Source organism: Crinia signifera, chromosome 11 (assembly GCF_055691185.1).
Source record: "Crinia signifera chromosome 11, ASM5569118v1, whole genome shotgun sequence".
Taxonomy (NCBI): domain Eukaryota; kingdom Metazoa; phylum Chordata; class Amphibia; order Anura; family Myobatrachidae; genus Crinia; species Crinia signifera.
In genome coordinates, this window is record NC_139227.1 from 90,620,381 (window position 1) to 90,636,632 (window position 16,252).

The 16,252-nt window shown below is 43.3% G+C and overlaps 1 protein-coding gene across 1 annotated transcript; it reads right to left on the reverse strand.

The window, feature by feature from the left end:
- Nucleotides 1–758: 758 nt before the first annotated feature.
- On the reverse strand, nt 759–12,997 carry LOC146045108 (synaptotagmin-2-like). Its single transcript, XM_083163786.1, has 6 exons — nt 12,793–12,997; nt 10,821–10,966; nt 2,746–2,913; nt 1,173–1,322; nt 986–1,073; nt 759–787 (listed from the first exon to the last, which is right to left on the reverse strand). The coding sequence occupies exons 1-6, from the start codon at nt 12,995–12,997 to the stop codon at nt 759–761; spliced, it is 786 nt and encodes a 261-aa protein (XP_083019912.1).
- Nucleotides 12,998–16,252: the final 3,255 nt, after the last annotated feature.

A 16,252-nucleotide genomic window follows, 5' to 3' on the forward strand; every position in this document is an offset into this window, starting at 1 on the left:
GGCTGGAAGGTGCCAGACGCAAAAAATTGCAATGCAGCCAGCAGTTTCTGGAAACCGCTGACTGCATGGTTTGACCGTACCCGGGGCTCAAGGTCAGCTTCCAACAGATCATACAGCGAATATATATCCTGAGACGACAAGCGAAAGGTACCAATCACTTCCGTCTCAGAGAGACCATCCAGTACACGCCTAGTACGATACTGGCGTGGACGTGGAATTGAAACACGCACTGACTCACCAGAAGGAGTAAGATGCTGACCACGATGATGATATCCACGGCCCTGAACAGGACACCGATAGCCACTTGCCAAACGACGACGTCGACAGCGCATCAGGTATGTTGACACGATCATGAACATCACAAGCAAGTCAGCAAAATAATCCATTCTTTGAGACAGTGATAAAAAATGAAGGAATTTGTATCCAAAAACGCAAATTGACCTATAAAAACGCTTCCAAATACAGCTGACTGCACAAGGCTGCTACTCCATGAAATCCCAAACGCAGGAGTGAGGAGGTGTGGTGAAGTGCATGATGGGAGAAAAGAAAGGCATGCTGGGAAGTGAATTGTAAGAAAACAAGTAATATTTCACACAAAATAAGCAAAAAACAAAATAAGGGCAAACAATCCTGCATATATTTTATTCTGGAGAGCAAACGAGCCGTTACTTAACAAAATACAGAGTTGAATCTATGAATTCATCACCCGTGACATGGTGAAAGGAAAATTGAGAAGAAGAGCATACACGCGGAAACATTCATATCGGTATCATATCATTGAATATGTCTGAGTGAAAAGTCGAAAAAAAGCTATAAAAAAAAGTGAAAAAGTGGAAATATCGCTACCGAATCAAACGAAAATGCATCGTGAAAAAAAACATTTCACATACTCGAAAAATGACTAGATTGAATAGCTGAGGACTCTCCGATGTGAAAAAGTGAAAAAAAACACGTGAAAAAAACCATTTCGATAACGATTGAATACCCCCCTTAGCCTCAATGATGCCAACATTGAGTTTAGAGGTTGCAGGGTTATACTTCAGTGAGCAGCAGATGACTCCGAGTTTTTCATACTGTAAAAGATTTAAGCAGTAAATAGAAGTTGTTGCGGTAAATGTTCCTGTGTATATTTGTTATTCACAGTAAATGGCCCCACACCAGTGCAGCTGCACCCTCACCTCTTTCCTCTGATCAATGACGTGCTGCAGATCCATATCCCTGGGCCGCAGCCGCACTTTCCCGATCACATGATCCTTGAATTGTCGGTTAGAGTCATAAACCTGCATCACGATCTCTGTTTCTTGTATCTCTGAGTGAGGCACCTGAAGTATATGACAGAGTTACTACAATCTACACAAGGAACATTACAGAAAGTATAATTCCCAGATAATGTGGAACATATCTACAGTAGGTCAGTATCACAGCTGAATTTGTGACATGTGAAAGAAACATCAATAATGTTATTACATAGTAAAGAGCATTTGACCAGGGTATCCCCTACCATAAGGTTTTTGTCATCGTTATTGATTAGATAGAGCAAGGGCCGCATAGGTTTGAGTGCATTTAAGAGCCTGTGAATTTGTGGGTTGTAAATAAAGTTATTGAAGGAAAAGCAAGGTGCTATGGGAAAAACCTCAGGCAGTCAGGGGCAGGTGGATGGGCCAATCAGGTAGCTTGGGGAAGTCAGCTTAGAGAGGGGTATATAAGGGCAAGTTGGTAGGAAGTACTTCCTCTTTGAGTCTGGATCCCCACCCTCCCTTCCCTTTTTTCAATCTTGTGCTACCTGGCCTGAGGGCTGTCCAACCAATTTGATTCAATAACTTGAATCATAAATTGGCGAGAAGGCGCTCTCGACCAGCAGTCAGGTGAGGTGTCAGGCGGTCCCCGTGTGGTGTTGCCCCCCTTTGCCAGGACGGTGGGCGAGTCCCGACTCAGCAGGGGGGACGTTGGACACTTCCTGGAGGTGTCCGCGCTATACCATAGAAGGGGTGGTAAGTCCGTCACAGCGCAGGCTGTACCTTACGTAGGGGGCGTTATGTTGGATTGGAGTGTCACAGTCGCTACCATTGACATACACCTTTGACTGGGGCTGGTCTCAAGTGCTTTTCTTGGCCATCCCTTTTAGACAAATAAGGGTCATACCACCTCAATAAATACTTTGTCAGTTTCAACTTATGCTAGGGTTGTCCGAGTCGTTATTTTAAGTTAAGGTGTCTTGTGTGAGTTATTTCTAGGCACTTAAGGTTAAGTTAAGGTATAGGCCAACCAGCATAATTCATTAGGCGCCTTAATAAACTGCGGATTCAAACTGCAGCAATACTAAATGGTATATTATTCACCATGGATTGCAAGCAAAATCGTCATCTAATGGACAAAACCATGCTGTGCTGCAGGTGGGGCAGATGTAACACGTGCAGAGAGTTACATTTGGGTGAGCTATTTTATTACTGTGCAGGGTAAATACTGCCTGCTTTACTTTTACACTGCAATCTAGATTATAGTTTAAACACACCCCATCCAAATCTAACTCTTTCTCTCTCTACACATGTTACATCTGCCCCACCTGCAGTGAACATGATTTTGCCCATTTGAGAAAGATTTTGCACTTGCAAACCTCTCTGAATCAGACCCAATGTGTAGAACACCAGGCTCACTACAAATATATACTGTGTTTGTATCCCAGTGGCTTTTTATTGTTTATGTCTTTCTAGCCTTTATATATTGGAGATGTTCCCCCTACTGTACCTTAAAGGTGAAAATCTCGTTGAAAGTAGGTTTCAGTGTTTTGCAATACATTTTGGACTTCTCTTCAATGCTGGAGTCAGTGGTCACGAACACGACAATGTATGGGTCTGATGTCTCTCCAATGTCCATATCCTCCAGCGAGGCAACTTGCTTCAAATCAATAGTGAGCTGTAATGAACACCACCCAGCAATGATGTCAGCTTATTATCTCTGTTACAACAACACCTCACAAGACAGGTCATGGATTCTAATACAGGGTGTAACGGGATGCAGTCAAAATCCCGATGCCGGAATCCCGACCGCCGGAATCCCGGCACTTTGTCCCTCTGTGGGTGTCCACGAAAACACATAGAGGGAGAATAAAATAGTGTGCCGAGAGTAGCGAGGCACCGGCCTGTTGCGTGGCGAGCATAGCGAGCCCGCAAGGGGGGGCGATCCACGTCTCCCTCATGTTGGGATTTCGACGGTCGGGATTCCGCCGTCGGGATTTTGACCGCCGGATTACATAACAATCCCTTAGAAAAAAGGAGGAATATGGGATCTATACCAATCTGCGCAGAGCTGCCTGTATTTCTTATTCAAATGGAAAAAGCCCACCTGGACTTTTTATACAATTTTTGGGAGTGAAAAATATTTGAAATATGGGCGCTATGGAGACGTATAAAGATGAATGAAGACTGATACTTCCCTATTCGCATTTGTCTGATGTCTTCTTATCTCTTCTTGGTCCCGTGTTGGAATATGAAAAGATAAGAAAAAGAGGGACAAATCCCCTCGTGTAATCCTGTTTACGTTAGTTGATAACAAAAACCTTCTATATCACAATGGTGGTAATGCAATAGCCTATAATGACAGCTATTGGGTTAAGTGTAAATCAAATGAATATGGGGGTTCTTGTCTCCCCCTTCCAAGTGCACTCACACAATAGTAGAATGTTATAAAGCTTATAACAGATATCTTATGTTCAAACAGGAACTGTATCCAAAGATAATATGATGGGGGTAAATCCCCCTCCCAGTTTACTCACTCAGAGCTGAAGTTCAAATCGTATGTAGTCTGGGTCTTTCTCCTGGTGTCCAACGTCCTTGATTAGAGTATGAGTGAATTTGTTATTTCTAAAGGATGACACTGGTGGATTCTGTATATAGTAAAACAGATATCCTTTTTATTTAATTAACATACGTGTCACTTATAACAAAAAACACATTAAAAAAGAGCATCTGGAAATGCTTTTCCTATCTTGGGCCGGTACTAACCAAAAACCTTAAAGATGTTAAATTGAGTGGGCAGGCTAAATGGGGCCCCGTTCGTGCCTGACCACCTAAGTTCAGGTGTTCCCGTCCTGTAGGTAAAAAGCGTCCAGTGAGCATCCAAAACAGTTAAAATTCCAGAGAGGATAGTCCACCAATGCGTTTCGATCCGGGCTGGATCTTTATCAAGGTGCATCCTCTCACTGCAACCTCTTGGTTTTTATAGCCGTTTGGATGGTGATAATTGGGGGCAGGTCTATCCGTTTTCCCGCCAAAATGAAGCAACTGAACATGTTTAACGGTACTTGTTTCCTAGCACGGCCACAATCTTAAGTAATCGTGTCCCTTAATTAAGGGACACGATTACCCCCGATGGACCCGATTTCTTTTGAAATCAGGTCCATTTAGCCGGCTAGGAGACAATATCGGGGGCATCGCGGCGGTCGGGACCATTAACATTGGTCCCGACGCGACCGACGCGATGCCCCCGATATTTCCATAGACTACAATGTTAAAAAAAAATTTAACATTGAAATCTTGTCGGGAAAGGTAAAATATCGGGGGCATCGCGTCGGTCGGGACCATTAACATTGGTCCCGACGCGATGCGACGCGATGCACCCGATTTTTGCATAGGCTTCAATGTTAAAAAATTTTTTAACATTGAAATGCTGTAAAAATGTGAAAAAATGTGAAATGGGCCAATATGACCCATTTCACATTATAGATGTCCCCGTCGTCACCCCACGATAGACGCCAACCCGAAGCGTGGCGAGCGCAGCGAGCCCGCGAGGGGCGGCGGTACGCGTCCTACGACCTTTTCATGCCCTACTATCCACGTCGGCGTGGAGTGAGAATAGAATAGTGTGGCGAGCGCAGCGAGCCACCGAGCCCGAAGCGTGGCGAGCGCAGCGAGCCCCGCGAGGGGACGCGGATACCTTCACAGTTATACGCGTCCCCTTGCGGGCTTCACAGGTGTCCGTGGCGACGCGGACACCTGTGAAGCCCGCGAAGGGACGCGTTTACCTGTGAAGGTATCCGCGTCCCCTCGCGGGGCTCGCTGCGCTCGCCACGCTTCGGGCTCGGTGGCTCGCTGCGCTCGCCACACTATTCTATTCTCACTCCACGCCGACATGGATAGTAGGGCATGAAAAGGTCGGAGGACGCGTACCGCCGCCCCTCGCGGGCTCGCTGCGCTCGCCACGCTTCGGGTTGGCGTCTATCGTGGCCTGGGGTTAACGCGCTTAAATTTGGGGGGGTTGGGAATTTTTTTCATTGAATCCAATGTAAATTGGGTCCCTGGGACCCAATTTACATTGGATTCAATGAAAAAAATCGGGTCAAAAATCGGTCGGTCGCGTCGATCGCATCGCATGCGACCAAATCGCATGCGATGCGATCGACCAGATTTTTCCGACACGACCACCCCGATCTGAATCGGTGTGGCCGTGCTAGGAAACAAGTACCGTTTAACTAATATGATCAACATAGATCCCTATGTAATGTTATACATTATACATATCCCCGTGCAGTAACGGACGATTTCCTGGTTTTGCGGTCACATGATCTAGTCTGACACGTGATTCCCTTGATTCTTGAATGATAGTGTATTCTTCTGTGACGTTCCCGCAACTCTGGCCTATCCGGATCGCGCTCCTCCGTCACCTCCGCCCGCCGTGGATCTTCTTTGTTTGCGTTCCACGTAGCTGTATTTACTTCCGGGATTTTCTATTCTGATGACGCATTATGACGCCGGAGGACTCGTCTTGCGTTCCAGATATCGTATCCTGCTTGCGTTCCATATCGCGCTGTTTCAGCTCAATTTCTAATTCAATTTCGGATGTTACAAGAATATTATGAGAAAAGAGGGGTTTCAAATGAATGGAGAGAAAAAGTAGGTATTAATTCCAAAGGGATTTTAGCAGCATATTATTTGAACAGTAATTTCTTTAGCAGCAGGGGGATTAAAAATAAGTCAAATTGATCTAAGTGTGTATATACATTATATTAATATATATATATAAAATCTTGATAAAAACGTATTTAAAACGAATGCATATAAAAAGGTAGATGGACAATTTGAAAAAGTTAAAAGGAATCATTAAAAATGGGTGAGCAATGTAAAAGTATCTTTAAAAAGAAAAAAAAAAGGAAAAAAAAAAAGGGTTGTGTTTATAAAAACCATTTCAGTTCGAAATCCTGGTTTAACCCTGAAGGCACCAGTGTTTTATAATTATATATACACTTCATTTCTGTTTGTGCCAACAGTTTGGGGAGATTCTTATTTCTTTCTGTAGTTTTCACAAGTTTAAATCCCCAAAAACCTTTTATATGATTAATAGAGCACTGATGTTCCTTTTTAAAATGTGCTGAGAGAGAGTGTAATTCAAAGCCTTTCTTAATGTTCCTTAAGTGCTCTCCCATTCTTATTTTCAAAGATCTTGACGTTCTACCTATGTATGTTTTATCACATGAACATTTTATTGCGTATATCACGTTGGGAGTGTTACATGTGATAAATTCAGTGATTTTAATGTTTTGTCCGTTGATCTGAATTTGTTCAAATTTTGATTGGTTTGAACTCTTGATGTTACGGCAACCTGGACATAGTCCGCATCTGTAGAAGCCAATTGAACGGTTGTAGCTCTGTCGGATGGTATCTGTGGGACAGAGACTACGTACTAATTTGTTTTTAATGTTCTTTGATTTCCGGTAAACATGTATTGGCCTTTCGGGTAAGAACTTACCTAAAACCGGGTCTTGTTTTAGGATTGGCCAGTTTTTCTTAAAAACTTTCTCTATGGCCTGGTGTTGAGAATTGTACTGCGTGATGAAGGCCCATTTCATTCTGTCGTTTTCTTTTCTTTTCTGTTGCGGTTTGAGAAGAAGTTCTCTTTTTGTATTTCTTGCCTCTGTTAAACCTTGTTCTATTTTTTGGCTATCATAACCGCATGATTCGAATGCCTCCTTCATCTTACTAGACTGTTCCTCAAAGGTGTCTTTTTCCGTGCAGTTTCTTTTTACCCGCTTAAATTGCCCCCCCCCCCCCCCCCCGGAATTCCATTCAGCCAATTTCTGTGGTGACAACTGTCTGCCTGGATGTATCAGAATTTCCAAAGATTTCCTGTATTCTATTGTCGGATCCTTCTTAAGTTTTTTATATGTGGTGCTCTCTTCTAATTGTCTGAGCACCTCCGCAATGTACTTTGTGGTGTCCATAAGGACAACCCCCCCCCTTATCAGCTGGTTTAATCTTTGGAAATTCTGATTAAAAAATATGAAGAAAATAAAACCCTCAGCATCAAAGAATCCAAGTTCCTAATTATTGAAAATCCACAAATCCCAGCAATTTACGTACTCCCCAAAGTACACAAAGATCCCCTTAATCCCCCGGGACGCCCAATAGTCTCGGGAGTGGATTCATTAACAGCAAACTTGTCTGAATTTGTAGATCACCATCTTCAACCATTCGTATTGAAGAACAGGTCCCATTTAAAGGATACCATGGAGGTGTTAAATAGATTAGAGAGCATTAAATGGGAAGACAATTACATACTTGTAAGTGCGGATGTGAGCTCTCTATACACCATCATAGAACATCATGATGGTGTAGAGGCAGTAAGGAAATACCTAAGAACATCTACCATGGACACATCCCTTCAAGAATTTATTTTAGAGAGTATCCCTTTTATACTTGAACATAATTATTTTGTTTTTAAAGGTGATTTTTATCTCCAACAGAAGGGTACAGCGATGGGCACCAGGTTTGCCCCCAGTTATGCAAATATATTTATGGGTTGTTGGGAGGAATCATACATCTGGAATAATAACCCATATGGGGCAAACCTGGTGTCCTGGTACAGATATATAGATGACATTTTATTTATCTGGAATGGAGATATGGAAACTTTGGACCTCTTTTGCACTTTTTTGAACAGTAATCCTTTTAATATCAAATTGATTTTTAAAATTGATAAAATCACCATCAATTTTTTAGATTTGACAATTTTTATTAAGGACGGCAACATTTGCACAAAAACGTACCAAAAGCCAACTCTGTGGCGTACATCCAGGCAGACAGTTGTCACCACAGAAATTGGCTGAATGGAATTCTGGGGGGCCAATTTAAGCGGGTAAAAAGAAACTGCACGGAAAAAGACACCTTTGAGGAACAGTCTAGTAAGATGAAGGAGGCATTCGAATCATGCGGTTATGATAGCCAAAAAATAGAACAAGGTTTAACAGAGGCAAGAAATACAAAAAGAGAACTTCTTCTCAAACCGCAACAGAAAAGAAAAGAAAACGACAGAATGAAATGGGCCTTCATCACGCAGTACAATTCTCAACACCAGGCCATAGAGAAAGTTTTTAAGAAAAACTGGCCAATCCTAAAACAAGACCCGGTTTTAGGTAAGTTCTTACCCGAAAGGCCAATACATGTTTACCGGAAATCAAAGAACATTAAAAACAAATTAGTACGTAGTCTCTGTCCCACAGATACCATCCGACAGAGCTACAACAGTTCAATTGGCTTCTACAGATGCGGACTATGTCCAGGTTGCCGTAACATCAAGAGTCCGAACCAATCAAAATTTGAACAAATTCAGATCAACGGACAAAACATTAAAATCACTGAATTTATCACATGTAACACTCCCAACGTGATATACGCAATAAAATGTTCATGTGATAAAACATACATAGGTAGAACGTCAAGATCTTTGAAAATAAGAATGGGAGAGCACTTAAGGAACATTAAGAAAGGCTTTGAATTACACTCTCTCTCAGCACATTTTAAAAAGGAACATCAGTGCTCTATTAATCATATAAAGGGTTTTTGGGGATTTAAACTTGTGAAAACTACAGAAAGAAATAAGAATCTCCCCAAACTGTTGGCACAAACAGAAATGAAGTGTATATATAATTATAAAACACTGGTGCCTTCAGGGTTAAACCAGGATTTCGAACTGAAATGGTTTTTATAAACACAACCCTTTTTTTTTTTCCTTTTTTTTTCCTTTTTAAAGATACTTTTACATTGCTCACCCATTTTTAATGATTCCTTTTAACTTTTTCAAATTGTCCATCTAAAAAGGTAGGTTTTTATCAAGATTTTATATATATATTAATATAATGTATATACACACATAGATCAATTTGACTTATTTTTAATCCCCCTGCTGCTAAAGAAATTACTGTTCAAATAATATGCTGCTAAAATCCCTTTGGAATTAATACCTCCTTTTTCTCTCCATTCATTTGAAACCCCTCTTTTCTCATAATATTCTTGTAACATCCGCCACACCAAATGCTGCTAAAACGCACTTTATTCCCCAGGAAATCGGAGATATGGAACGCAAGCAGGATACGATATCTGGAACGCAAGACGAGTCCTCCGGCGTCATAATGCGTCATCAGAATAGAAAATCCCGGAAGTAAATACAGCTATGTGGAACGCAAACAAAGAAGATCCACGGCGGGCGGAGGTGACGGAGAAGCGCGATCCGGATAGGCCAGAGTTGCGGGAACGTCACAGAAGAATACACTATCATTCAAGAATCAAGGGAATCACGTGTCAGACTAGATCATGTGACCGCAAAACCAGGAAATCGTCCGTTACTGCACGGGGATATGTATAATGTATAACATTACATAGGGATCTATGTTGATCATATTAGTTAAACATGTTCAGTTGCTTCATTGGCGGGAAAACGGATAGATCTGCCCCCAATTATCACCATCCAAACGGCTATAAAAACCAAGAGGTTGCAGTGAGAGGATGCACCTTGATAAAGATCCAGCCCGGATCGAAACGCGTTGGTGGACTATCCTCTCTGGAATTTTAACTGTTTTGGATGCTCACTGGACGCTTTTTACCTACAGGACGGGAACACCTGAACTTAGGTGGTCAGGCACGAACGGGGCCCCATTTAGCCTGCCCACTCAATTTAACATCTTTAAGGTTTTTGGTTAGTACCGGCCCAAGATAGGAAAAGCATTTCCAGATGCTCTTTTTTAATGTGTTTTTTGTTATAAGTGACACGTATGTTAATTAAATAAAAAGGATATCTGTTTTACTATATACAGTATCCACCAGTGTCATCCTTTAGAAATAACAAATTCACTCATACTCTAATCAAGGACGTTGGACACCAGGAGAAAGACCCAGACTACATACGATTTGAACTTCAGCTCTGAGTGAGTAAACTGGAAGGGGGATTTACCCCCATCACATTATCTTTGGATACAGTTCCTGTTTGAACATAAGATATCTGTTATAAGCTTTATAACATTCTACTATTGTGTGAGTGCACTTGGAAGGGGGAGACAAGAACCCCCATATTCATTTGATTTACACTTAACCCAATAGCTGTCATTATAGGCTATTGCATTACCACCATTGTGATATAGAAGGTTTTTGTTATCAACTAACGTAAACAGGATTACACGAGGGGATTTGTCCCTCTTTTTCTTATCTTTTCATATGCCAACACGGGACCAAGAAGAGATAAGAAGACATCAGACAAATGCGAATAGGGAAGTATCAGTCTTCATTCATCTTTATACGTCTCCATAGCGCCCATATTTCTACATACCAATCCCGGTGTAACACTTGCAAAAGTGATGTTAGGACAGGTCAGTCACAGAAGCGATATTGATGGCTTTCAATTAACTGATTCAAACAGGCACTGGAGGAGAGGTGCCCCCTTGGGAGCAGGAGCTCAGCAGCAGATGACTCCATTGTCTCCCAGAGTTACACCTCTGGGTCAGCTGCTTAGTGATAGGTGTAGGTTTGGGGCCTGCTCTTTGCTATGTGGTGACTTACCTCCTCCTTGTAAAAGTTATACATCACTGAGTACTTTAGTTGGTACGCATTCTCCTGTATTCTCGCCAGTCCTCCTATCCCTGGCTGCACCTGTAAGTACATATGGAGCAATGTGTAGTTACACCAAATGTTGGATGTTCTTAGGTCTAAGAGGCAAATATTACATTGAAGTGCACACAGACATTATAGTTGTTAATGTGATAAATTTCAAAACCAGTCTCCAAGTCTTTATTTGGTAATTGGATGCATGGTTTTGCATAAAGGGCCTGATTCAGGTTTCATCGGACGGGGACGAATTTCGAGTTCAGTGGGGGCAGCGCTGAATCAGGACCAAATGTTTAAATAGAGTAACATGGCACTTCTAGCTCAGTATGTCTATTGCTCAGGGTCTATGGCCTAAGGCAAATACGGAGGCGATCGCACACACCAGTTTGGGCAGGGGGCTGGAGTATGGGGATGCCCAGCATTTCCTTGGGCGTCCTCATGTGAACCCAGGCATGCTGAAGCCTGCTCTGGGCGGGTGGTTGATGTCACAGGACATCAGCCGCCCACTCTGTCTTCGTCCAAGCACTTGTTAATAACAGTCAGCCTAGACTTAGTTGCGAATGGGTGGAAAAATAATTCGATGGTCGCCGACCATCAAATGTTTTTTTTTTCCCCGTACACTCGCATGCAAATGGATGTGTGAGTGTACACATCCTTTCGCATCCAACTGTGGATGTTCATTCAGGGAAGGGGGGCATGAGAATGAGGGCCATCAGACGGCATCTAACTGCTCAGTAAGCAGCGCACTGCAGGTGGGTTCATTTTAAAATATGCCGAGACAGTTACATTAGGGTGGGGTGTGGTCAAACTAAAATCAAAATTGCAGTGTAAGAATAAAGCAGCCAGTGTCTACCCTGCACAGAAACAAAATGACTCACCCAAATCTAACTCTCTCTTCACATGTTACATCTGCCCCACCTACAGTGCAACATGGTTTTGTCTATTTGCTAACAAATTGTGACCTGCAATCGGGACTGAATTAGGCCCACTGTGTGAGCTAGTATACAATCAACTTCCACACAGATTATATATGTGAAATGGAGAACCCAAGAGTCTTTGTCTAGCCATGGTCTTAAATACGCACATTCCTGCAAATGTGCGAGGACAGCGGTTCCAAACCTTTTTTTCTCTCCTGTACTCCTCTCAATTTGAAATATCAACAGTACTAACGAGTGGAGTGGAAGTGAGCGATATGTGTGTCCTTATATTAAGGAGTAGCGGAGGAGTAGTGTGGCCACTGGCTGTGTTCTGTCTCTTGGGTTCTTGCTAATGCCTGTAGGATTAATGCCACTGCCTCCTCCAACCATGTCAGCGCAGGGCAGATTATCGCTGGGTAGCTGCAAGTGAACCGCTGGTCGGGCAAAAGCACAAGGAGAAGCTGATGTCACTGTAGAAGTGGTTTGTCCCCATGGTAATGGAAGACTTCTTCCACCATCATCAGGAGACTTCTACCGTCATCGCCAATGTTAATTTCAGGTACCCCAAACTGGTCTGCAGAGTTCCCTCAGGGGTAGAAGTAGCCCATGTTAGGAAAAAACATAGATTTGCTTAAAATTAAATAATGAGCACAGTATATTTAACCATTCCAGCTAGGGGCACAGAGACTTTGAGGGCTACCAAGATGGTGGTCATGGACATATTGATATAAAGTAAAAGTATAAGAAAAGAAAAGTATAAGAACAAATAAATTAATTGGTTTGCAAAGCCACAGTATACGCTTCTAGCTATGAAAAGACAGATTTGAGACAGAACTTTGAAATCAAACTGCTGGATATGAATGATTTGATACTGAAAGAGTTCTTAGTCATTGGTATGAGATCCCAAAATTTTTCCCATGCAAAGTAATGTTTCCCCTGGCAGATCGAGATACATATAGGTCCACATTCACTAGCGGTCCATGGTTTGTGTAGGGACATCTATAGCTTACCTTGGTTGCAAAGAGATTTGTCTTTGGAGATGGTACTTTGATCAAATAGTCTTTGTCTTTGGTTTTGTTTTTGAAGTTTCCATTTCTTTTCTTCTTTCGACAACAGTAGCAACAGCAGAAGATGAGCAGGAGGAGGAGGCAGAGACCCACAACTACTAGGGCGTAGATAGCCCAGAGTGGTACTGTTGGAGGAGTTTGCGGCCATAGGACAAGTGGGTGAAGGGAAACAATCAGAAAGGCAACACTGATTAGTTGGCATACAGGAGAGGCCCAGTAACAGTCTCTGTGTAACCGGACCCAGTGTCCCAATCACATACTTACGGTTCCAAATGCCGCCTATCCCGGACTTTGAGGTGGCAGCAGTATGATGGGCTGGTTTAGCAGCAGTTTTTTGGGTTGTCTTTGCACCTTTAGCCATAGTTTTTGTTGGAGAAAGGAAGAGTAGCACCTAGCATAAAGTATCAGATATGTATTTTTCACACAAGAAATCTGCTAACAATAACCTGTTCTTATATCTCAGGTCAGGATAGGTTTTGCTAAAGCTCCTTTGTGAACTTACATCTGCCTTCTAAGTATGACAACATACAGCAGAGATGGGGAACCTTCGGCCCTCCAGGTGGTATTGAACTACACATCCCAGCATACCCTGCAACAAGTTTAGCATTGCCAAATAGAAAAACTGTACCAGCGCATGCTGGGATGTGTAGTTCAACAACACTTGTCTTCTATGGACTGCCCACACTGCAGCCCATAGAAGCTAAATTGGGCTGCACAATAAGGCAGGGAGAGGTTTCCTACTGGAAGCCAGTTCTGCCTATCGCAGCCCGGACTGGCAGTCCCAGAGGGAGGGAACACCTCCAAAAGGTGCTGCCTGTCATGCGGGTGACTGACAGGTAGGACTTCCAATAGGAAGTCACTGCCAGTCATAGTGAAGTCAGTGTCTCATGGACTGCATATGGCTTCACGATCACTGAGCACAGTGGTGGATTTTATTTGGGAGGAGGAGGAGGGGTGGGGGTTGTCTGACAATCATGAACTGTTGATAGATCTTCAGGACATGTTTGGCCACCCCTGTTCTACAGTGTCTAAGTTAGGCAATACTGTAGTTCAGCAAGCGAAATGCACTAGAACGATGCACCGATAAAAGGTCCACATGAGTTTTTATGGGGTTTTTGTATGTCAATATTGACATGGACCCTAAATTTGTGTAACTTGAGCCTGGTGCCTTGCTCTGCTGGGGCTTTCGATCGGCCCCCTTAACTGTTTCCAATTGTAGTCCACGTGTATGTTTAAGTATGAAAAGTCCAAAATATAGGGAAGAATAATTATGAAAAACTCATGTCAACCTTTTGACGTATTGCTTGTCGACCATTTCGAAATGTCAACCTATTATATGTTTACCTGTCCCTGTGAACCTATTGTATGTTGACCTACTTGTGTCGATCTATTGAATATCTACCTAGACACTCTAGACCTTTCAATCGCTTTCCATACACACCGCATTCCTGCACACCTTAAAGCATTCGGACCTGACAGTAGTCATTTATGGGCATCTTCGGTACTTGTGTATTATCACGGCGCACATCGCATCGCATACCACTAATTAAGGTAGGTGATGGCATGCGATGGGACCCGATTTGAGCCTTTCCCCGGGCTGAGTATACAATTTTAATACATTATTATGGCATGCGATGCGACGCGATCATGCCCGATTTGGGCTTATTCCCATGTTAAATGCCCCCCCAGACCCGATTTTTAATTGTACATCCACCCCGATGGGTAATGAGTATGTTAAATGCCCCCCCATTGTTAACGCCACCCCACTATCAATGCCAACCGTAAGCGTGGCGTGGAGTTGACTTTATATAGTGTGGCGAGCCCGAAGCTTGGCAAGCTTATATATGTGAAGTCATCCGCGTCCCCTCGCCACTCTTCGGGCTTGGTGGCTCGCCACACTATTTAAGGTAGGAATCAGGCATCTGGGTGCCTGTACAATTAAAAATCGGGTCCAAACGCGATGCGACATGATTTTTGGTTGTACAATGCCCTACGATGGAAATCGTGGACGTCGTGATAATACACAAGTACCGCATCTTCAAACAAAAACACTTCTGGAGATGGAGTGGTCGCTATTTTTCCACTGTGGCACTAAGGAATTAATGTACAAAATTAGAAATAAATGTTGGTACTTGTTTCCTAGCACGGCGCCCATTGCATACCATGCCATAAGGTATGCGATGGTATGCGATGCGATATTCGGGAAAATGACCCGGAGTGTACAATTAAATATCGCATGGCATCGCATGCCAGCAAATGGCATGCTATGCTATGCGATGCGATTTTTAATTGTACAACCCTGATGGGTGCTTACAATAATAAATGCACCACTCGCCCGAAGCGTGGCGAGTGGACGCGGAATACATGTTAAGTAATCTGCGTCCCCTGGCGGGGCTCGCTGCACTCGCCGTGCTTCAGGCTCGGTGGCTCGCTGCACTCGCCACACTATCTAAAGTCAACTCCACGCCGACGTGGATAGTGGGGTTATGAAAAGGTCGGAGGACGCGTACCGCCGCCCCCTCGCGGGCTCACTGCGCTCGCCACGCTTCGGGTTGGCGTTGACAATGGGCATTTAACATTGTAAGAACTCATCTGGGTGCTTGTACAATTAAAAATCGCATTGCATCGCATGCCGCTATATTGTATGCGATGCGATTGTATAAGATGCAGTAAGATCAAAATCGTGGGCGCCGTGCTAGGAAACAAGTACCTAAATGTCTAATCATCATGTCAACAATAACAAAGATAAAATGTTCCAGACTTCTGCTAGCCAATAAACATGACATCGGAACGCACGCTTGCTATATAGAAAGTAGCAGAAGATGACCCTGAAGATGCCCTCTGTTGGGTGAAACTGTGAACCACAGATGCCAATACAATGAAGCAAGTGAAGCTGCGCATAGTCCACAGTGGCCATTGAGACCTCTGGGTCTCCAAAGCCAACTGTGACCAGCAAAAGCAGGTAAAAGGCAAATCAGCGTGGCAAGTCGCTTAATACAATGTGGCCAACTGAGAGAGGATCACTGCGGACAGCACCGAGTACAATTGCACAGAGTACCTTATGCATACAATCACTTCAAACAACGTATTGTACATGCACTTCTAGCACGTTCAACAAAAGTCAGTAGTGAATAATGGAAACCAGGAATTCCATCCAGACACCCTACAGCAGTGGTTCCCAACCCTGGTCCTCAAGTACCCCCAGCAGTGCACATTTTCCAGGTCTCCACCCAGAATCACAAGTGCTATAATTAGCTCCACCTGTGGATCTTTTAAAATGAAATGTGTCTGAATAATGAGTGCACCTGCTGGGTTACATGGAAAATGTGCACTGTTGGGGGTACTTGAGGACCCCCAAGAGGTTGGGAACTACTGCCCTACAGGCTACAAAGTCGGCTGCATG